The sequence below is a fragment of the Protopterus annectens genome, chromosome 11.part0, assembly GCF_019279795.1.
Source record: "Protopterus annectens isolate FY-2018-M chromosome 11.part0, PAN1.0, whole genome shotgun sequence".
In the NCBI taxonomy this organism is placed as follows: Eukaryota; Metazoa; Chordata; order Ceratodontiformes; family Protopteridae; genus Protopterus; species Protopterus annectens.
In genome coordinates, this window is record NC_056745.1 from 181987826 (window position 1) to 182012323 (window position 24498).

A 24498-nucleotide genomic window follows, 5' to 3' on the forward strand; every position below is an offset into this window, starting at 1 on the left:
GTTGCTTAAGAGTGCAAGTGACTTTGTTAAGTGTACTGCAGCGCTTTAAAGCATGGAGTGCGACAAAACATGCAGTACAATAAAAGAGATCAGACTGTACACTGGTATACCAAATGTCCTATACTGTATTGTACTGTAGCATTCCATAAAACTTTACTTGAGTCATGTAACATCTTATTTCATGTGTACACTGCTTTACCACATACTGTATACTAGGATATGCTACACCATGCTCTGCTACACAATTAAAACTCTACATCCTATGCATTACATTAGTGTAACACTATTATACTGGTACACCAAGAAAACGGCACCACTTCAACACACAAGCTTTTGACACTGAAAACTATAAACACTAATGTGTGAGTATTTTCATTAATACTAATTCTGGAACTGCTGAAGCATGTGGAATTCCCCTCACTCCAAGGTGCTTTGACCTTGGAGTTAATATATAAAGGTAGCAATGGTATGGTGGTGAATCTCCCCACTCTGTAAAAAATGCTTCAGCAACTTTCCATGTGGGCTGTTTTGTGACAGATTATACACTGGTATTTTCACTTTTTAGTGTAGAACATTTATTTATTTAACATTTGTTTACCGGGAAAGTCTGACTGGAAACAGGTCGTTTTTCAGCGGAGGCACGGGGAGAAAAGCTCCCCAAGTAACAGTAAATTTTAATGCATGAATTACAATAATCAATAAAGTATAAGGTAAACAAAATGTAGTATACATAAGAAAATACAAATTTGTTACATCATGACAACAAACCTAGGCTTTGAACTTAGCTAGTACTATTTTTAAAGTATGACTTATGTCAACATATAACGTTAAGATAGGCCGGTAGGAATAAAAGATTAAACACAGGGGAAGAAGTTGGATGTGGTTGGGGTATACTGAACATTCATAAGGGGTTAGTACAGGAAAATAGCCCCTTATTTTTCAGATAAGGTTTAAGTGATGGCTTAAAGTGGTTAGTGGACAAGATTGAGAGAATGGAGTTAGGAAGGGAGTTCCATATATGAGTTATATAGCTGGAAAACAGATTCTCCTGCAGTGTTGTTGGCCTTGGAGACGGTGAGTAAGTTTTTATTGTTAGAGTGAAGTGGTCTTCTGGAACTGTTAGGAAGGATGATATTTTATAGTGCAGGGGTTCTGGTTGGTTGTGTTATAATTTTGTGAGTTAGAGTGAGTTGGTTGTCAAGAATAATGTTGGGAAGTTCAAGCCAGTCTAGTATCCTTAAAGCTGTACAATGATGTGCTCTATATGGGCAGTCAGATGCAAACTTAGCAATTTTATTATAACATGCTTCTAGTTTAGATAAGTCAGTTTTCTTAAGATTGGTTCAAATTGGAGAGGCATATAATAGAGTGGAGAGCAGATGGATTTGTGCTAATATAATTTTGGCCATTGTGTTCAGCAACCTTTTATGCCTATATAGACTTCCAAGTTTCTTATGGACTTTTTTATTGTTAGGGAGACATGTAAGTCAAATTTTAGGTTATTGTGTATTCCCACTCCAAGAAGCTTTGTATGGGTTGTCGGGAAGATGACAGAATTGTCTTTGGCTATTATGTGGGCATGAGACAGAGGTCTTGTTAGGTTGGAAGGGTAATAATTTAGTTTTGTTTGGCTTCAGGATTAGATGGGCATTGGCTAACCATGTTTCAACAGAAGTCAAAGATTCCTGTGTTTGAGAAAGAAGAGTTGATAGAGAAGTGGCAGCACAGATAAGTGTTGAATCATCTGCATACTGTATTATAGAACCATGTGAAGTAGCTGTGTGTAGATTATTAGTAAAGAGGGATAAAAGGAGAGGGCCCAAGATATATCCTTGGGGGACACCAATGGATAAAGGAAGGCATGGAAATAGGTAACCTTGCCATAGAACAGATTGTTGATGGCCATATAAATAGTTATTAAACTAAGCTGTGGCAGATGGTAAGATAGTTCAGTTAGTACCTCTATTAGTTTGGAAAGGGAGACCATATCAAAAGCTGTTGATAGGTCAAGAAAGATGACAGATTCACAGTTGTTGTTATTCCTGTGATGGTTTATAGTATTAGTGAAGGATAAGAGAGCTGCAGTGGTACTATGCAATGGGCAAAATGCATGCTGAGTGTTTGAGTGAAGGTTATTTGTTAGTAAGAATTTCATGACATGGAGATGAATACACCTTTCGAGTAGCTTAGAAAGGGGTGTCATATTTTTGTCATATTTCATAAATGCTTTATTTCATACTTTGCATAGGAGTATGCAATACTACATGTTATGTTAAACTAGACTGTACACAACCGGACTTTATACAGCACACCTCCACAACACCCGGTACACTTGCATATCATGTACCTCGTACTAATCTCTGCTGTACTGTGTGGAATACTACTACATTTAATTCTACGCCCAGTAGCACCCTATTCTTGTACAGGAATAGGGTGCTACTGAGCACCCTATTTTTCTACAGTAATTGCAGCATCATACATTATACTGTTGCACTTAACAGTGTATGATGGAGATTTCTGTACATTACTACATCAAGTGTCCTGGGCTGCATGGCTCTGTATCATACATTGCACTGTCTGTCATACAGCATACTATCTGTACTCATATTTATAAATAGTGTGATTCTGTTGTATCTTTTACTACTCATATTTTATACTGTACAGTGGCACACACTACACACCATTCTACTGTATCGTTTACTACTCACATTTTATAATGCAAAGTGGCACACAGTATACAGAATTCTGTTGTATCTTTTACTACTCAAGTTTTATACTACACAGTGGCACACAATATACACCATTCTGCGGTATCTTTCACTACTCATATTTTATACTGCACAGTGGCACACAATATATACCATTCTGCTGTATCTTTTACTACTCATATTTTATACTGCACAGTGGCACACAATATACACCATTCTGTTGAACCTTTTACTACTCATATTTTATACTGTACAGTGGCACACAATATACAGCATTCTGTTGTACCTTTTACTACTCATATTTTATACTGCACAGTGGCACACAGTGCACACACATCTATTGTATCTTTAACTACTCACATTGTATACTACTCACTCACACACATCATGCAACACTCTGTTGTATATCATACTACCTCCAGAATGATGTATGTTATACAGCATCCTTCTGTACTTCTTACTACACACATTGTATACTAGTCATTAATAACCTACAGCATGTTATTGAACTTCTAACTACTCACATTTTATACTGCTCTCTGATAAACTTTATATTGTTACATACTGTAAATTACATTACTTGTACTTTATACTGCACCATGATACACATTAGACAGTATACTCATACCTTTTACTGCAAAGATCTTTTAATGCTTACTGATATATATCATGCAATGCTCTAATAAACACCATACAACTGACATTTTACACCATCAGTGATATACATTACACAGTACTCTGCTATACCTTTTACTATGTCTCTTTTACGCTGTGCACTAACACCAAACAGCACTCTGCTGTATATATATATATATATATATATATATATATATATATATATATATATATATATATATATACTACTCGTATATTATACTGCACTGTAACATACGGTATATGATATACAGGATTCTCCTGTACCCCCTACTACTCCTATTTTATACTGCTTCTTGACAACGGTGTAGCTAGGCATACTCAGTGTACTGAAAAGAGTACATTTTCTCTTGAACATCTCTTACAAATGTCAACACTCAAAAAGCACAGAATGTTTAGAACTGTGTAAATGAATATTCACAGTACAGCAGTACACAAAGAATTATTGTGCAAAAGGAATACACCTTTAAAACTAACATTTTATGGACATAAATTGTAACAGTTGAAAATAGCGTGCTTCTTCCCATGTATCTGGGGGTAGCTTTTTTAGGGCTGAGTACATTTTTAAACTGACAAGTGGGTAGTGGGGCAGCTACATTAGGTTTGCGTGCACACTGTAAATCTCTGGCTACACTCCTGCTCCCTGACATACATCAATTAGAACTCTGCTGTACATTATACTAGTTGCATTGTATACCGCACAGTGACACACTTTACATGGCATTTTGCTGTACCTCTTTATTACTCATAACTTACACTATTGACTAATATCATACTCATATTTCTTACTGCATATTGAGATTATTATACAGCATGAATTCCTGTAGTAGCATTAAGAAAGATAACTATACTCCTTGAAACTGCAAACAATTCAGTGCAATATGGGTGAAACACTAAATCTGACATTGCTAATTTATATTGCATAGTAATATATACCTTTTACAGCATACATCTGTAAGCCATGTTACTCATATCCATACTGCACATCTACATGCCTTATAATGAAGACTTCTGCGTATGGCTACTCCTTACAGCAAAGCGCTTTACCCAAAGCTACACATAACTGTACATTGATATACATTATACAACATATTGCTCTACCTTATACAACACTTACACATAATTATGGCACACTTTTACACATCATACAATTTGTACTTCTTGTTGCATGTGGCTATACTGTTGACTGTCACACTATGAATTTTCCTGCAACACAATTACATACCATGTATAGTATACTGTAGTACATCATGCTACTGCTGTTTCATACATCCTATATCATAATAATATTGTTTCCCATTCTACAGTTATAATGTATAATGGCATACTTCATTTAGTACATTGTTGTACCGTATACTATTCCTGTTTTATATTGCACATCGTTATATCTTACAAAGTACATTGCCGTATCTCAGACTACACTTATTGCATAGCACATGCTGATCTGATTGAGTATATACAGCACACTGCTGTATCTCATACAGAACTATGTCTCCTACTATGAAGCTTAGTGATTGTTATTTATTCATTCATTTATTCACCTCAGTGCTTTGTGTCCTTCCCTTCCTACTCTAAGCAAATGCGGATTAATCATCATCCCCAACAATCACTTACACACAATAACACTTACCAAATCTACTATTTCTACATATTCTCTTGGCAGAATTAATGTAGTTAGATCATACTGCTGTTGATTGCATGCATACCCCAGGAACTGTGCCAAACTCTCAGAGTGAATGCTTGTACTGTACCATATTTACTGTTCTTTTTTAAAAATAGTGCCATTGTATATTTGCCTGTCACATCAAAACACTGAAACCTCTGCAGTTTCATTGTCACAGTACACTGTAAAATCTGCATGCCACTGAATATACCCAGTATACACCTGAAAATGGAGCTACAGTATCTAAGCTATGCAATGCTAACAAAAATCAACCGATAAACAAACAAGTATGCAAATAATACTGCAGATCAATGTACTTGTTATAGTACAGCATAACTCATATTCTACAGCATACTTTAAACAGGTATATCTAACTTAATTTAGTTCATTTCTGTGCTTTTTACTGTGTAATTCAACACCTCATACTATAAAGTGGTACACCTCATATAATGATACATATTTCAATGTGCTAAAAATTACTCTGATGTTCTAAAACAAATGCCTATAGGAAATACCAATTTATCACCTGAACAACTGGCACATGACCCTGCAACACAGCGAAAGTGAGTGCTGTCCAATGCCGAGTCTCCGGATGGATGGATGGATACTTGGGGATTGTGTTAGGCACCTGGAAGCAGTAAAGTTTATTAGTATATTTAAGATAAAAAGCATAGGATCAGGCAGAGTCATATGTAATCAGACACAAATACATCATACGTTAAAACATGTGACAAAGATGATTAGAAGACAATGTAAGAACACTGACAACATACATGAAATGATACTTTTGTACAATTTTATGGCACAAACTAGTTTCAATGACTGCTTTTTGTTGAACATTCAAAGTTCTCTACAAAATCTTTAACAGTAATGATATTTGTTTAGATTATGCATGTATTTATTTCTACTTTCTCAGTTAGGAATATAAATGTACTTGCTTTGGCATCTTCCTCTGTAAATACATGGCTTCTGGTTTTATTTCACTTTTTTCTCTACATCTGCTATTTAAATAAAACAAAAGTGTACATGTTGATTGTGTTTCTGCACATCGCAACCTGAATACTTAAGTACCTGCAAGCAAACAAAGGTTTGAATCTATGGAATGGAATGTTAGGTAATCCAATGGCAGGAAGGGGTCATGAAACATGTCAACTCTATAAATTATTAAAACAGGCCCTCTAAGAAGTGTACGTGTTTGCTTGGATATGAACACGTGATTCTGATTAAGTCACTGCTAGATGTGTACATCCATATCTTCAGTGCTGTATTTATGAACAAGAAAATGTCTCTCAAGAATATCAGTATCGTATTTCATTTTATATGTGACACTTGAACAGCCTTCTGCATATTATAATGTTTTGATTGAAATGCACTATAATTTCAAACACATTCTCATGATAGCTTTATGGCACCATAGCAAACAGTCCAATCTCAGCACCATTGACCTAGGTTCTGGTACTGATCTTGGTGTTAAGGGTCTGGTAAGAAGAAGTTGGCGTGAATGGCAGAACACTGGCTTGTCTTCTGTGAGGAGGAGGGCAACGTGGGATTTTGTAGGAGAGCAACAGCAGTTCTCATAACAAAAAACAGAAAGAAAAGAGTCATTGTCTTTGGAGGTACATAAAGTAATATGCATATCTAAAGTGGACTTGGACTGACAATCTATTAAAGACAATAGTGTTAGTCTAGAAAATCCAAAGATCATAACTAGAAAAAGAAGCACTTTCTTATTCCATACAGTTATGTATCCACAAATACCATTTTTGCAAAGCTGTTAGAAATATTTGTATAAACCTTGTTATGTGCAAATAACTAGGTCTAACTTTAGTAAGAACAAAGGTAAATCTAAACTTAGAATGACTACATCTGCCAGCAAAAAACATACTCTGTGCCTAAATCTTGGAGCTCAGGACCTATCCTTGGGTAAATATGCATTTGCAGTTATTAGTCTGGAAAAAGAAATAGCAACTAGGGCACATAATGGATGAAACTCACCTCATATTCCTGGAATTATGGTTACCTATCACCTGCAATAGTGCTAGAATGAGTGGATCATAATGGATCATTCATCCTGAGATCAGTGAAGGGGCCAGACAAAAGTGAAGCCACAAAGACAGGTTTCCACACTACACTGAGGTGCACACCCTCTAGGACTTTGGTCATAACAAGTGGAAGAAACAGTACAAAAACACATACTAACCAGTCACTGCAAGACATGCTGCACATTTGCAGAGTAATATAATTACAGCATTTTGCTACAGATATTGTTTTCTGTAACAATGCCAGAGTAGAACTTACTTTAATATTACATTTTTCTGTAATATCATTATATTCTTCTGTCCATACCTTGCGGTCTCCACAAATTATCTGCAAATATGACTGAAAAGATAACAATGCTGCTCGTTGTATATGGCACAACATAGGATTGAGGTTACCTTATCATTTATCGACAAAGCGTCATACGTGTTAAAGGTACAAAGGTCAAGAACACAACGTATATAATTATTATACAAAAGTATGAATTCAGTGACAGCAAATGTCCACAAAGAATGAGGACTGGCACATGGCCTGTTGAGGCACATCCTGCATGTCGAGGCAGATCCTGGTATATGTATTTATATTTGCTGATTTTTGTTATGATGGGAATGCTGCTACACCATTCCACTCATGGACAGAAACAGCATGCTTGCACAACTTGCCTGGCAAATTTTATTACAGGTAATCTCAGCATACCATATAGTCATTTTATTAAATGAACAAGGCACACCAGGCAGTAATGCCTCTTTCCAACTCAGGTGCATCTCAGAGAAATTTTGGAATGGATAAATGATTGCTCAGAGATGAAGAATATGGTAGTAGAAACAGAGACAAAAAAATCATCCTTAGAGCATTTAGTTCTTTGCTAGTTCTAGAATTATTAGGTATCCTGACCAATTATGAAGCACATTAACTCTTGCTAATGTAGTGACATCACTTCCAGTCTACAAAATAATGACTGTCATCTGATTGTGGAACTGTGTCAGCTACACAAAATCTCAGTTAAAATTTAATTCATTTAATGAACTTGTTATCCTAAGTGGGAGAAAAAAAACTCCCTACATCGTCCTTAAAGTGAATGCACCATGAGCACCCCTGTAAGTATTTTAATCAGCACTGGAGTTACTGTAAAAAGGAGGTAAGATGAAATCTGCATTGTAGTAGCCCACTTATAGCAGTGGTAATTTCCAGTGCAATTGACAAATACACTGATTCACACAGCTGGGAATCAAGCAACTGAACTGCTGGCAGTTATTTTATTATTCAGATGGCAATTGTGTGGAAGCTTGCCTTTTAAATGTTTGCATCTTGCTCACTTCTGTGTGTTTGTCCCACAAGAATGCTGTGCAACTTCATCTTGTTGGCTACAGTGTCGGATTAAAAACGGTTAAAAGCATGTGGCTGCATTATTTTAATATGGAATAAGCGACAACATGCAATACATGAATTTGCTGGTGAATATTTAGATTCTTGGAACCTGAGCCAAAGAAGGTAAGGGTACCCATTTAAGAGTAAACCAGATCCAGCTAAATAATTCTGATTCCAGCAGCAAAGAATTAGTAGCATTTTCTGAGTGGAAAAGTTACAATATTGTTTTTGACCATCCACTCATAGAACAGGTCTGAAGTAGTGACTAAGGTGAGAGGCATTTTTTTACTGCATGACCCATCATAATGCCATAACAGGAGTTAGGATATCCTAGGATAATATGGTGTGAGTGGAGTTAGTTTATCCTGGGATAAAATGGTGTGAGTGGAATTAGTTTATCCTGGGATAAATATAGTGAGTGGAGTTAGTTTATCCTGGGATAATATGGTGTGAGTGGAGTTAGTTTATCTTGGGATAAAATGGTGTGAGTGGAGTTAGTTTATCCTGGGATAATATGGAGTGAGTGGAGTTAGTTTATCCTGGGATAATATGGTGTGAGTGGAGTTAGTAGTTCCCTATTAGAAGACCGAAGACGCATTCTTTCGAATGCGTCTTGGACGAACTCAAAAGCCTGAAACGGCAAAATATCAAAGCGGCTTTTAAGTGAATTCTTTCCCTGGGAAAGAATTTGCTAACGCTCGTTACTTTGCCATTTTCGGCACTGTAGTGCAGTCTCGGAGTTGGTATATTTAAGTAGGGGGGTTGTGGGGGGCAAAGCCCCCCACTTTATGTAATGTTTAAAGTATTTTTTTTTTAATTGTTGTTGGAATGATGGTGCTGCGGTAGCGTTGTCGCCTCTCAATAAAACGCTGTCCGGTTCGATTCTCAGCTAGAGCGTCTTCTGCGTGGAGACATGAGTGAATGGGCGTATCTTCATTGAAGGTTGTGCGTCAGAGCTGGTAACTCGGCATGTAAAAATCAACTACCAATCATTAGCGGACCGGAGTTCCGCTGTGGCGACCCCTAACCGGGAAAAGCCGAAAGATACAACAAAAGTTGTTGGAACAGCAATCTTTTTCCCTAAAAAAAAAAATCGCTGTTCTGACAGTTTGAAATTGTAAGCTTTCGCTTACATAGGGTCGATTAATCACCGTTCGCTTTTTTAAGTGATCGGTGATTTAATATAGACCCAAGTTAGTTTATCCTGGGATAACACGGTGTGAGTGGAGTTAGTCTATCCTGGGATAATATGATGTGAGTGGAGTTAAGATGATATGTGTGACTAAAGCAAGTAGTGCAGTATACTAGAAAGTCAGACTTGTTTCTCATACTTCCTCGTCAAAAAGATGTAAGGAATGAATTCTAAAGAAAGTTAGAATAATTTAGAATACGATTAGCATTAACTCTGTACATCACTTGTATGCACACATAGCAGTTGGCCAGTGTTACACGCCACTGATGCTTTTTTACAATGGCAATACAATACCTTTTCCTTCCCTTTCACCAAAAGAGACAAGCGTCAAAGGCATGTCTGACATTTCCATTTACTGGTTTGTTGAAAAAACTGCCATGTGATAGAGTACATTTGCAATAAGTGTAGCTTTAGGACACTAACGGACAAGTGACCCAAGTGTAACATTAGTGTGTGGGACTGAAGCACACTGCTTCTTTGGAATAGGTCAGACTAAGAGAGCAGCACCAGTCTGTCATCCAGACTGCAGCAAACCCTGACAATTTAAATATAATTTTAATAAGTCTCAGACTGATCCTAGATATTTCTTTACAGGGTGTGATTTACACTTATTTCTAAGATTTTTTTTCAATTTGCCTTTGAGGGTGGACTGTAACATATTTGTCAAACAATACCCCTGAGTGTGCCTTCAGAATCTTCATGCAGTTTGTAATTCGGCATTCTGGCTTTATGCAGTTAACCTTTACCTCTTGCTCTAGTTTGTGATTTCTTTTGTGTAATCAGTTCCCAGTCAGTAGTATTGATAATAAGCTCTGATTTATTTATTTATTTGACAACTGAGGGAATGAACTGCACCACCAGTGTGGATTCTTATCAGCTGTGAGCATGGGAACAAGGAAATGTACAAAGTTTAATGTAGTGAATTCAACCACCAGCTTTTGGAGAAGTACAAGGAAACTGAAACGCTCTTCCTAAAAATATATATGTAGATATGGGGAGAACATACATATTCTACACAGAGAATAACCAGAAGTCAGCACTGAACCCTGGCTTCACTTACTGAGAGGGAAAAATCTTAACCATTGATGTATTGCTGTGCTTGCGATAGTGTCCTTCTCAATACAGGCTTAAAGACCTTTACTGCCATAAGAAGCTGAGTGGTAGATGCATGCTTCTGTTGAGACTGTGAGAATATCTGTTACCACTGATATGCTATTTTATTCTGGAAGACTGAATGCTTACTGTAGCACTAGGAAAGTTATTGTTCCAGATGCCTTCTGTTGCACTGTGGCAGTAATTTATGGGTCACTGCACAGCCTTATGTTTTGACAGCTTGTAGTAAATTGCTCATTACAACTCTGCTTCTATCACATTTCCTTGATTATAATGTCTGCGTAGGTAGCAGGTGCTTGCCTGATACTGCTCACTACATGTAGGACTGATTTGTTTGTGTTCAGACTATTGTATTTTTGACTTCTCCAAGACAGCATATAAAATCTGACATTTTGGACACTGCAGAGTTTCCTGAAATAATCTGAGTCTGAACCACAAATACATTAAAGGTAATACATATTAACTGAATGATATTCATTTGAAAGATGTTTTCTGAATCTGTTTGGTTGCAAATCACTTTTTTGAATACCAGTTTGATAAACATGCTTTTGTGAATGAACGTTAGTTTGCGTGAAATGCCATATGGCTGAATATCACAACCATGCTACCTATAGGAGTCAGCTATGTTATGGTTATGTTCAAGCTATTGGTTGGGTTAACTATAGGATTTTGGGGTACTGATAAACATCAGGGTTCCATTCATGTTTAGGGTTAGCTTTAGGTGTGAATTAGGTTTAGGTTTATGGTTAGGATTGGTTTTAGGCTTAGGGCTAATTTTATTAATAAGGCTAGAGATTTAGTGCTAGTATAAATGTTAGGGTTATGATTAGGTTAGAATTAGGTTCTGGTTAGGTTTAAGGTTAGGATTAAGGTAAAAGTTAGAGCTGTATCTACAGTGCATTTTATTAAAGTTATTGTTAGGATTAGAGTTTTGTGATTAGTATAAATGTTAAACAATGATCCAAGGTTAGAGTTCGACACAGTAAACCCACAGAATACACCACAAATCACATACAATTCATATCTCAAAGAGACTGAATGCATATTTATGTGAAATATTAACCTGGGAGGCAGAGAAAAGCACTGGGGCAGGCACAGTGGTGCAGTTATTGGTGCTTTTGTTTCAAAATGCACATCCATGCTCTGTGTCGTTTTTTTGTCAGACGCTCCAGTTTTCTGCCATATCCTAAAATCAGGTTGTGGGTAAAGTGCCATTCCTTCAAACTGGCAGTACCTGTGTTTCCGTCCTGTGAGGGGTTGGCACTCCATTCAGGATTAGTTTCCCAGCTTGCATCTGTTGAGTGCCAGGGAAGGCTTCAGCTTCCCTGTTACCTTGCACTGGAATAACCAGGTTAGAGTACTGAATGGCATTCATGAATAAGCTGCATTAGGCATAAGGATGCCCTGGCCTGCATTAGGAATATACTCTTCTGCAATTCATAAAAACTACTAATGCAAGGTAGTATCGCCAAAGATATACTGTTTAAGGCAACCAGTGCAATGATAATGCGAATTATGTTTTTTGGTAAGCAAAGTGCCATGGCCTAATCATGATCATATTCAAAGACAATATGAAAGATAGACAGAAGGAGAAATATGTGAAAAACTGTTGGAAGCATACACAATAGAATGAAAACTGGATGAAAAGCATCATGTTTACTGTAATTACAGTATTAATGAGATGGAAAGCTGTATACATCAGCATGTATGCCCAACAGGCACACAGCAATCCACTCAGAAAAATGCTGTTGTTCTGTTCTAATGCATTAGGAATTTTGAATCCCATCAGAGTTGAGACAGCTACTCCTATACCACATATGAGATACATTATACAAATGCAATACAGGACAGCTTATGTGGATTATCCTGCCAGAATTATAGTCAACGGCTTCTACATCTTGGTGAATGAAATGTTTCAGTAACTCAGTGGTGATACTGTGAATATCTCATAGGTATCCACATGCAGGTATGGGATGCAGTCCTCAGCTGCATGCTGCAGAACATGGCTGCGCATGCAACATTTCCTGTCCCCCTCCAGAAGTACCACCGTGCATGCTTACTGCATGAGACTGCATACAAGTTACTATCTAGGTCCCGAGTTGCCATTCGAGTGGGTATACTCAAAAGGAAAGGCTAACATCTCAACAAGTGCAGACAGCATCACTACAGAAATCTGTCACAGACACATGATATCACAGCATTTTGTGCACGTGTGTCTTGAGTGAGTTGTGTCAGGCAATTACTCAGAAGAGGGTACTACACGGCTATTTTGTAGCTGAGTTCCAAGACAGTGCTTATGGGTCAAATGGCATAAGGAGAAATATTAAGGCCATGAAGGTATTTATATCAATATCAGGTGAAACTCATAGTAGAACATGGGGGAGTATAAAAAATAAATGTATACCATGTGAAGCAAAAAACAAAGACAGACTCATGGTCTGAAAATTTACTGAATGAGTCAGTAAAACATACCTCTTCCACATAGCACAATATGATGGACTTCTTTAGAAAGCAACTGCCTGCTTAGGAGCACAGGAATCTGAATCCAGATGCTTACATGCTGCATAAATGGCATCTCTCAGCACAGGTTCTGTGGGAGGAACAAACCAGGGTTTCTCATCCATCTTCTTGCCACTGCAGAGGTTACCTTTGCAGTAGCAAAGGACTATTTTATAGACAGACCAACTAGAAACATGACTCCTGGTATGGAATTTTGATTAAATGTATCACAGCCCATACCTGATGAAAAGTTTAAGTGGAAATACAGGCAGAACCAGCCTTTCTCATGTAAAATGTGACTGTAGGAAATGTCAGAAATAGAAGACGCAGTCTGCAGGTAGCTCAGTTACAGTAATACCTAATCTTACTTAATAATGGCTAATGGCAGGTATGTCATGACAGACTGTCTTAGCTAGAAAAGTACACTAGCTATACTGATGCCAGTAGTTAATTAATTACTGGTATAAGTAACAGGATGAAGGGCTAAAAGGAAAAAAGGGATGAACAAAATGGTAGCCGCTGTCAATAGGATGAAGGGCTAAAAGGAAAAAAAGGATGAACCAAATGGTAGCCTCTGTCCATGGTAATGCCCAAGTGTGTCCCAGAGCCTTTGTAGAAAGGCTATTATCACTCAGACCCAAACACTATCATTGGAGACTGCACCAGCCTTGCTGCTGTCTCTTATTACTGAATTAGACCCCCATAATTCAAATTAGCCAAAGCTTTATAGGATAAGTGAAGTGTGTATACCTGTGTCATACATGGGCAGTGGTAGCTACCCTCACTGGAACATAACTTTAAATATGGAACCAGTGAAAAGGGTAAAGGGCTGGGTTGCAAAACTGAAACTGTTCTGATGAAGTCCCTTCAGTAGGGAAGAAAGCGCTCGACCATTATGTGGTACAATAAAGCTTTTTGGATTTTACCAGTTGCTGTGAATGTTTTTTCACTGGTTACATTTGTGGTTTGGAGTTGGAGGTATTGTTATTACTTTAACTATACGACAGCTAGGTAGACAAGTTGTGTATACTACATAAATGCAACTAATTCTGAGCTTTGACTGACCAAAGCAGAAATAGCTAAGCCTGGACTGAATGAATCACAGAAGCAGTAACAAAATAATATGGTGTCTGATGTTGTACGCATCTTCACACTTTACAGTGCTGCTGAGATGGTGCTACAAAGGTATACAGAAGCCATTTGCTGTCAGCAGCCAGGCAGGGAGCAGCTCTCTAGTCCTTGTTCATGTGGATGCACAGTGTGACCCTTAGTGAACAGTGGCAGTGTACGTAATACATTCTGGGTAAGGTAGAGACATGAAAGAGGGGAGAATGTCATTTAATACTACAATGTTACTTTAACTGCGAGGGACATGCCAATTTTTTATATTCCTGTGTTTGGTCTGATATGTTTCTGTAGGAGTCTTAAGAAATATATTTATGACTTTATTTTTAGTATGGTTATTTTTCATTCTTTATTTAGATGTTGATATATCCTGTTTCTGCCTAGACTTTTTACAACACATCTTAACTCCATCAATTCATCATACACCAAGAAGATTTCTGGGAAAGATTTGGTTGTTCGAATCTTTATTTATTTACTTAACTCACTAATAAAATTTAAGCTAAAAATAGACACAGACTACCATATCCACTGATGATTTTAAAAGAACTTTCTTCTTCTTCTTTCAGCTTTTAGGGGTCGCCACAGTGGATCACCTGTCCACTCATGATTGGCGCTGGAATTTTACGGTGTCGTGTTGCCAGCCCGGCACCCAACCTTCCACAGAAGGCACACACACATGCACCTAGGGCCAATTTAGAGTGTCTGATTTTAAAAGAACAACAAATATATTTAAAAAAAAAAAAAACAAAAAAAAAAAAAAAAAAAAAAAAAAACAAAAGGAGACTTCCTGGATTCCAAAGGCATTTACAGATATTCCGGCTGCAGTGTTTACAAATGAGTCAGGAATCAAATTTTTCATTCAGCATTGTTGGTTCCTCCTGCTTTAATAACTGCATGATTAATAACATCATTAAATGAAGAGCACAGAGGCATGCTCCGTAAGTATGTATGGGGTCATTTTCAGTGCGACTCTCTCTGAGGTTTAAGTGGTCCCTCAAAGCAGTTTAGACCTACTTTGTGAATAACTAGGTGCAGATGTCTATGCACAGCTTGGTATTAGGATTTTCGTGTAATGAGACTGAAAAATGTGTGAGCAGACCAAAGTGCGAAGTACATAGATATGGAACGGGTTACATATTCCATCTGTTTAGAGGTATTACTATAAGTACCAGTGTCTTACAAACTTGGAGTTGTTTACTATTTTACATTCACATTTGGAATAAATGTCATTAAAAATCATTTATTGGAAACAAAGTATGCGAGATTTTTGACTAACTATGAAAACAACCGCAACTTTTCATTTCTAGATACATAATATGCAAATTTTTTTTAGCACTCAAAGGTCTCATGGATTTGAGACTTATGTGTTTTAGTGTTATAAAAGTACAAAAAGATTTTTTTAAGGTCTTGGAGGATGCTTAAGCCATACAGATGAAGGGGATGAAAGGGAGAAAATACTAATCAAAATCATATTATATATATATATATATATATATATATATATATATATATATATATGGGTTCATGTCAGTACATCGACAAGTGAGAAGATCGACATCCAATTCTCCGACACGAAAACACCGACACATGAAATAATCGAAACTGCAAATCACGGACATTCCCTCCTCCGACAGACAAGGACTAAGTAATACAATGATCGTAACACAAGCAAAACACTGCCACACTTACTAAAACATGGTAGGCATGATTAGCGAAATTTAAACCTGTTACCTGTTAAATGTCTGTGATTTGCAGTTTCGATTATTTCATGTGTCGGTGTTTTCGTGTCGGAGAAGTGGATGTCGATCTTCTCACCTGTCGATGTACTGACATGAACCCATATATATATATATATATATATTTTTTTTTTTTTTCTAAGAGCACTTTTGAGAGATTTCATTCTAAGGCATGTGTTCTGTTTTTTACCTCAGTTACTATACTACACATCACTATGGTTTCTTTAACCAGAATTAAATGTCATGCACAATTATCATGGCTACATAGTATAATGTTGACATGATAGAAGCATACGTGTGTACAGTGGGTGGGAGGGGAGGTCACCCTCTTATAATTTTTAGTTTTGGTAAATTGAAAAACATTTTGATAAACATGCTTACATTCATAAAACATTTTGTTTTGGGAAATTAGAATTCAACAAAGAAATGTCATAGTCTGTGTAAAATGATCTTTACTTCCAAGCAATATGAAATTAAATTAATAACCACATAATACACTAAAACAGATAATGAAATTCTATTAATGACCACATAATGTACTAAAAACAGACAAAGATGGAAAAGCAGCAAAAGCAAGGCCTGTCAAAGAAAGCGTGTCGCTTTCAGGTCCAAAGCATGCTCTGAAACGTTAGAAATCAGCGCCAGCTGTGCACTTCGGTACAAGATTAGCTGAACTGTCATCACACAGCTATCCTGGTCATGAACTGGGATGTAGCCAGGAGGGAAAAGCAGCCTGAATAAACAGTGCAGTAGTCAGGTAGCAGCGCAGAGCATTCCAGTTATGACAAACAGGTACCGCTAAATACTGCCATGAATGTGGTCAGGTATTGCAGTAACAAACCATGCTGCTAAAAGAGACAGCCAAGGCGTAGAAGACCAGCACATATTTTAGTATCCTTTGCACAGCTATACTTTATATTTTGCTACATGCTCTTGGAGGCCTAGAATGCACTTCTTGCAAAGCAGTAAGATCAGCATAAACTCCAGTAAGGGACTAATGATTCTTACCTCCACGTTTGGATCAGCTCCAGCATCCAGAAGCATCTGTACCATGGCTTCATCTCCACGAACACAGGCATACATAAATGGCGTCATCCCCTGTAGCAGTCAATTTAAAACACAGGTTCATGTCGGCAATGTCTTTTTTTCACCCAAAACAGGACACATAACTACTGCAGCTGTAGATCTGGATCTAAATGCAAATGCTCAGAGCATCAGACTCAGGATGCACTTTCCAGTGTATTGGATCTTTGGGGGAGGCCATCAGATGCTGGGCATTTATCTATAGATCGTCATTGTGTCAAAGTGTGGATGCAGCCTCCTATGATATTAAAATCTGATTTCAACACTCCACTGGAGCAGGCTGTAAAGCACTCACCCAGTGCTTGAGATTTTGGTTACAAATTACCCCGTATCACACACTGGTTGTACACCCCACTGCATTAAAGTCTACATGCAAACACCTACAGCATCTTACTTTGGATGCAGTCTTTCACAGAATTAGACTTTCTTTGCGGTTTCTTACTGCACCAGATTGTGAGCAATTCTGAGGTATATCGAACATGTGTACTGATACTGAGCATCGGCTCTGCTAAAAATAGTACTGGTATCTTTGGTGGCCCATTAATCTTCTTAATTTATGTAAGGCAAATTCATGCATAAGGATAAAGGGTTCAAGGGGAACCAGCCTGCCCTAATTTTATTTTTTTTAGTTTCAACCACATTTTGTCTCTGTACTGATGACATATGTTCGATAATCTTCAAAACTGCAAACTTTGAAATATAAAACACTCATTCTATGGCATTTTTATAAAAGTTTTCACTGTGTCACACATTAATTACTGTTATAGTTTCATGCTGCATCACTCTTTGAGATGCCATTTCAAGTAAATTAGCCTTAGACATCTTACTGCTGCATTAGACTTACCTTAACACCAGCGCATAAGAATATAAATGAAAGCTACAGACTGCTGATGCACTTCCTCACATATCATTAAATCGTATTTACTTTCCCAACACATCAGATGTCATACCTAAATGTTTACTGTCACAGAGACTTTGACTTCCAACTGCATCTCGCTCTAAATGCAAGCACCCCCCACTCATAAATTTTTTGTTACGGTATCTCATTCCCTTAAGTGACTATGTAAGGTAACACTGCAGTAAACCCTGACTGTAACCTTTTAGTTTTACAGACTCAAAGCACGTTCCCTCTAGACAAAACCTCCTGTTTCATCAAGCTCTGGATACAACTTGAGGTTGTACCACATCAGACATTTCATCAAACTCTGGATACATCTTGAGGTTTGTATCACATCAGACTAGATCAGCACTCTCCCATTGTATAAGGTACTAGGTGCAATTTCCTACTGCATCAGACTTTGCAGACAGTGTTTCACTGCATTAAACTTTGCATTTAAGTCCCACAGCATGAGCTTTGAAATGCTGTTTACCACTGCCTTAGATGTTAAGCAAATTCCTATTATACGATTGTCTAAAAGTCATTTACAACTGTTAAAATATATTAGAATGAAAAAGTTAAAAAAATAAAACAGACAAAATTGTTCTTCTCTTCCACCTAGGGCACAGTCTTCTACCTTCTGCAAGAAAAACTGGCTAAAGCTCTACTTCTTTCCAAGGTACTATATGTAATAACAGCCATGGGAAACATGCAGGAAAAATCAATCCACTCTACTTGCAGCAACTTCGAGCAAAATTCTCAAACATGCAATAAATGCATCTTCCGAGTCTCACTGCAGTATCCTAAGCAATTTAAACATTTACACACACACACACACACACACACACACACACACACACTGTTGCACATTACTGTCTGATAATGCCTCCCCGACCTCAATCATAATCTTTCTTGGTACTACCCAAACAAGGGTTTATGGTACTCTAATCAGTCTTTACTGTTCATAAGTAAACCATCACCAAGAATAATTCACTACCAACTTTTACCTGAACACATAACTGGAATCAATGCCCCACATGTACGTTTTTGCAATACAGAGAAATGTAGAAAATGTTTGTTTACATTAAAATTATCAAGACATTTACTATTTTACATGTTTTCAAATGAGACAAGAAACTAAATCAGCATTGTCCTGCAAATGATGGGCATTTGGTAACCCCAGCTATATAAAGAATACATGCTCAAAATACTAAATATGTTTGCTGCTTTTCTATGGCTGATCTGAGAGAAGATATCCCTGATACAAAAAAAACAACAGAAATACACTAGTTCTGATAAATTAGCATGTTAATATAAAGACAATCACAAGTAAAAATTCATGTTTTTTTTTTTTTTTTGCTGTATGATCGTCTTAGAGATGCTTGTGTGAAATAGGGACTATATATACCCTGTAGAAAATTTAAAATATTTTTAACACTTTCAGGAATAAATTATTTCCTATGGAGATTAAAACTTACATATGTGAGGTATATTGAGTGAAGCTGGCTGTAGTTCATCTCTGACCAATTACTGTTCAGCCCTTTTTCAGTTTTATAAGGGTTTCTACTTACTAACTACATTTATACTGATGTACTCTATTGCAAAAGGATTTAAAAGTAAACTGAAATGTTCGATTCTCTATCTTAATCTATTTAAAAAAACAACAATAAAACACAGATAAGCAAACAGTTTTCAGAACTTATTCTTAACTAATAGCCCGCCTAGGCAGCACATTATCATCACTTTTGAATGAAGTATTTTATTGTGCAGTAATAGAGCCTTCCCTTCTTAAAAATCATGTCTTATTCTAATAAATGTAGCAGTGGGTAAGACTGTCAGTAAGAAACCATTTTTTCCCACTAGAAAGCCGTATTATTGAAATGAACAAGACCAGCATAAACTTTACCAACTCTGAATATGATGTAGCATGTTCTGTAAAAAATAAGTGAATAAAAGAGTGCTGATTTCAATTGGTTATAAAACACTTAACGTAGCAGAGAAACATTCTAAAATGGAGTAGAAAGTACAGAAAAAGTCCTTCATTATACCCATACCAATGAAACACATTTGATCATTAAGCAGAATTCAGCTAATATCAAAACTGAATCCATTTTTTTCTTCTTTGGCTCCTCTTTATAAAGTCACTGCCTGGGTTATCAGCAGCTTTACAGATTATGTATTGCTCTTCTTACCTGTTCACTCATGGTGTTGATACCATCTGGACCTAGCAAAGATACAGCCTGCTTCACTAAGTCTGTCCTACCACAGTTCAGCATTCGGAATCCAAGGTCCTGGAGGAACTTGGCTTCTGTGGTTACAGCATCCAACTTCCGTGATGCACAGAAACAATCATCAGCCCTGTAGAGATTAATAAGTAGACAGATTTAGTTAGCCATCCAACCTGAAACAAACCATAACAATCAGACTGGCAATTCACAGACAAAGAGGTAGTAAAATATTCCATATAAACCCATCACACTTAATTAGTCAGTTTTTAATACAAATGTGGGTATTAGGGTATTACTTTATTGTATTGGCCATGCCAAAAAAAACTAAGTTTCCATTATGATAAACCAGCAGCAAAATGAGAAATTGTGGTCAGAGTATAATAAAAATCAGGCTACACACTTCAAACATGTTCACTGCTATAAACTCTGAAGAGGATATTCTAACAGATTAAGTGAACCCTTTTCTTGGAAGAATACATTGGAAAAGGATTGTTCATATATAACAACACATGCAATACACATAACTGTATCATAAGGGCCAAATTATCTCCTGTTATTCTGCCCTCATCATCATGACTGACTGTCACACGTCTTTCAAACAATCCATCCATCTCTTTGATGGATGTCCTTGTTTCCTCTTGCCTTCTTCCTGTCTGTCCCAAATCTTCTTTCCCAGATTGTCTTCTGCTTTTCTGCACATGCGCCTAAAGCCACTGTAATTTGTTCTCTTTGACGTTCTCTGCAACTGGAGTTACTTTAGCCTCTGCTTTGATGTCCTCATTTTTTCATCTGTCCTACAGTGTGTATCTTACCACTTCATCTCCATCACCTCTAGCTTCCTCAACTGCTCTGTCTTCACTGCCCAGGTTTCTGTACCATACAATAGTACTGGTCATGCCACTGTTTTGTACACCTTACCTTTCAGCTTCCTTGTCATTATTCCGACATATATTACACTTGATACTGTGTCCTAGTTGGCTGCAGCCCCTAAGATTCTAGCTTTGACCTCCTCATTCAGACTTCCCTTCTCCTCAAGCACTCATTCCAGACACTTGAAGCTGTTAATCTGTTCCAGTGTTTTCCGTTCTATCTCAGTTTTCAGCTTCTTCTGATTCTCCCATTTGCTGCCATGCCACTTATCTTATCTGTACTTAGCTTCATCCCATGTGTCTTCAGTTTTGCATTCCATTCCCCTATCCTTTGCTGAAGTTCTTGCTTAGAGTTTGCCTGTAATGCTACATCATCTGCATACAGCAACTTTTAGTCACTCTATCCCCTCCAACCTGTTTTCTTATGTAGTCCATCACCAGTATGAGCAGCAGTGGAATTAGATATGAACCCTGATGCATGCACACTCCCACTAGGAACTCCTCTGTGAGACCAAACACTGTTCATACTCGAATCACTGGGTTCTTGTTCATAGCTTGCACTAGCTCTACCAAAATTTCTGGGACTTACTGGAAATCAGCTTTCTTGTGACCTTTTCATATGCTTTCTTCCAGTCTTCATCTCTATCCCCTTCTCAATTATCTGTCTCACTGCAACAATTGGGTTGGTTGTGCTTCATCCTGATCTGAATTTGAACTGTTCATCTCCCATCTTACATTCTACTACTCTACCTATTTGTTTAGCAATCGCCCACTCCAGAACTTTCATGCAATCTTACGGGAGTTTGATAACTGTACTGCCTACAGTTGTGGATATACCCCTTGTTTTTGTACATTGGCACTAGTATGCTTATTCTCCAGTTATCTGGGATATTCATTTCTCTCCATAATGCTATGAGTACCTCAGGAGCCATTTCCTCCCTGTCTCACCAGCATCATGATCATATCTGCTGTATTCTCATCTGAGCCTGCAGCTTTCTCTGACTTCATTTACCTTAGTGCTGTTCTTACTTTTTCTATGGTGGGCTTCTCCTCTTCTTTAATTGTAGACTTTTTCTGGGACAGTACAGCTTCTGTGGGGTTTTCTTCATTCAAAAGCTACTGGAAGTACTCTTTCCATCTGCCTTTGATTTCCTGTAGGCTAGTAAGCTGGTTGTTACTTGCATCCCTTATGAAGGATGTCTGACTATTTCTTTATTTTTCTGTCTTTGCCTTTCAAGCTGATAGAATTTCTTTGTGCCATCTTCCAGAAGCTGGTAGAGTGCCTCTGATGCCTTACTCTTTGCAGTTGCAGCTACTTTCTTAGCATCTTTGTAAATCAGTATTCCTTCTTAGTTAAGTCCGACTTTTCCATCTCACATTTTTCCTGCACTTCTTCTTCATTTTGATGGTTTTCTGGACTTCTGCTTTCCACCAGCAGGTTTCCTTATGTACTTTATTTCCATAGCAGGCTCAGGCATGTATCTGTTCTGAAGTCCTCACAAATCCTGTTTTAAGGTGCTGCCATTCTTCTTAAGCTCCACCAATTTCCTCTTCTACCTGAGGTGCTAGAGCCATGAATAATTCCTTGAACTATTGTGCTCTCTCTCTTCAGTCAAATTCTAAGTCTTCAGCCTAGTCTCTGTTGACCTTGGAGCCTCCTCTAACCACTGCCTGCAGCTGCCAGATGATTGTTGGTGCAGGTATTCTGTCCTCTGGTTATAAAAATGTACTATGTCAGCATTACAAACATACAGCAATACAAGAGACATCTCAGACATTTCAACTAATATTTGACCACAGTACTTGCTGAAACTGTCAAACTGTGACATCACAAACCTATATAACATACACATTCATAGATTAATAGGTGTTTACTAGGCTAAGGGCCACAAGGTCCTTTTTAAGCCTAGCCATGCATCCCAAATATCTGACAAGTTCTGCTACCCTTGATAAGTGTAAGCAGGGGCTTTGGTGATGAAACATTTTCAAGCATGGGCCTGAGAGATGAACCATTTAAAGGCTGCCTATATCCATAAGAGACATAGGAGCCAAACCAGGTATGAATTTCCTGTTCCCCATCCAATTGTCCAGGCTGCACTTGAATTGGATTAGGGAGGAACTCTGCTTCACATGTTTCGGGAGCCTGGTCCAGAGAAGGGATAGTCTCTGGGATACATATTTGTCTCTCCAGCAGGTCCTATTTACAATATATCACAAGCAAGGTTTGAGTCTTTAGAACTGGTGCTGTTTGTTTTGCACATATGCAGGAGATTCATCAGAGTGGGGTCTGCCAATGCCGTGTATGCCAGGCATAGATCTCCCCTCAAGAGCCTTTAGAACTTGAGGCAGACTACAAAGGATATGTTACTTATGCTATATATTCTTTTAGTGAGGAACTTCTGTGGACATTCCAATTGTTGGATATACCTGCTTGGGTACAAACCATTGGGGCACTGTACTCAGTGACAGGTCTGATGAATGCTGAATACAGTGGAACAATGAATTCCTTTTACCTAGATTCCATACCTTTGTTTATAAGTTGCACAAAATAGAATGATTGCCTCACTACTGTACACACATGACAGTCAAAGGCTAGATTGCTGAATATATGTGTGTCCCCAGGTCCCTGACTACTAGGTTAACTCCTAGGGGTGTGCTGTCAATATGACAGTACTAGGGGTAAATGACTTCTGGAAGGATACTGTTATGCATTTATTTGCATTTAGTTTTAGTCCAAGGCTCTGACACCAGTTGTTTGTCTGTGTCAGCCATTCCTGAAGAATATTTGTGTCCACAGGTGATTCAATAACAACTCCTAATTTGCAATCATCTGCAAATTTAGTCAGCAGAGGCCATTGATGTTGGCCTTGACTTCAGAGAGCCAATCCCTGAGGGACTCTGCTTGTAACTGCCCTCGTTGTAGAGGTGGACTCCACAATTCTAACTTTGTGTGTCCTGTCTGTGGGTCAGCTCGCTACTACCAGGTGAAATAAGGGTCTGTACCTAACCTCTTCAGCTTGCCAACAATGCCCAAGTGGGGTATTGTGTTAAATGCCTTAGCCAGGTCAAGGTATGCAGTGTGAACCATTCTGACCACATCCATTACATTGGCGACCTTCTCAAAGAATTTCACCAGGTTCAGTAGGAATGATCTGCTCGTGATAAAACTAAACTGGGTTGGGTCCAGTGTCTGAAGGTTTCCTATGTCATTATTGATCATGTCCATGATAATTCTTCCCATGGCTTTGCATATGAGACTAGTGAGACTTACGGGTCTGTGGTTTCCAGGGTCTGTTCATGGCCCGACTTTGTGCAGAGGGATGACTGTTGCTGTTCTCCATTCATG

General features: G+C 37.9%; 1 protein-coding gene across 1 annotated transcript in view; it reads right to left on the reverse strand.

Moving 5' to 3' along the window:
* BTBD11 (BTB domain containing 11) overlaps positions 1 to 24498 on the reverse strand; it is a 602423-nt gene that overhangs the window by 394603 nt on the left and 183322 nt on the right. Inside the window, exons 4-6 of the mRNA XM_044087588.1 lie at positions 20248 to 20413; positions 17104 to 17193; positions 5552 to 5653 (exon numbers count right to left, since the gene is read on the reverse strand). Of these exons, the coding sequence (XP_043943523.1) occupies positions 5552 to 5653; positions 17104 to 17193; positions 20248 to 20413 (358 nt within the window). The remainder of the gene's footprint in view (positions 1 to 5551; positions 5654 to 17103; positions 17194 to 20247; positions 20414 to 24498) is intronic.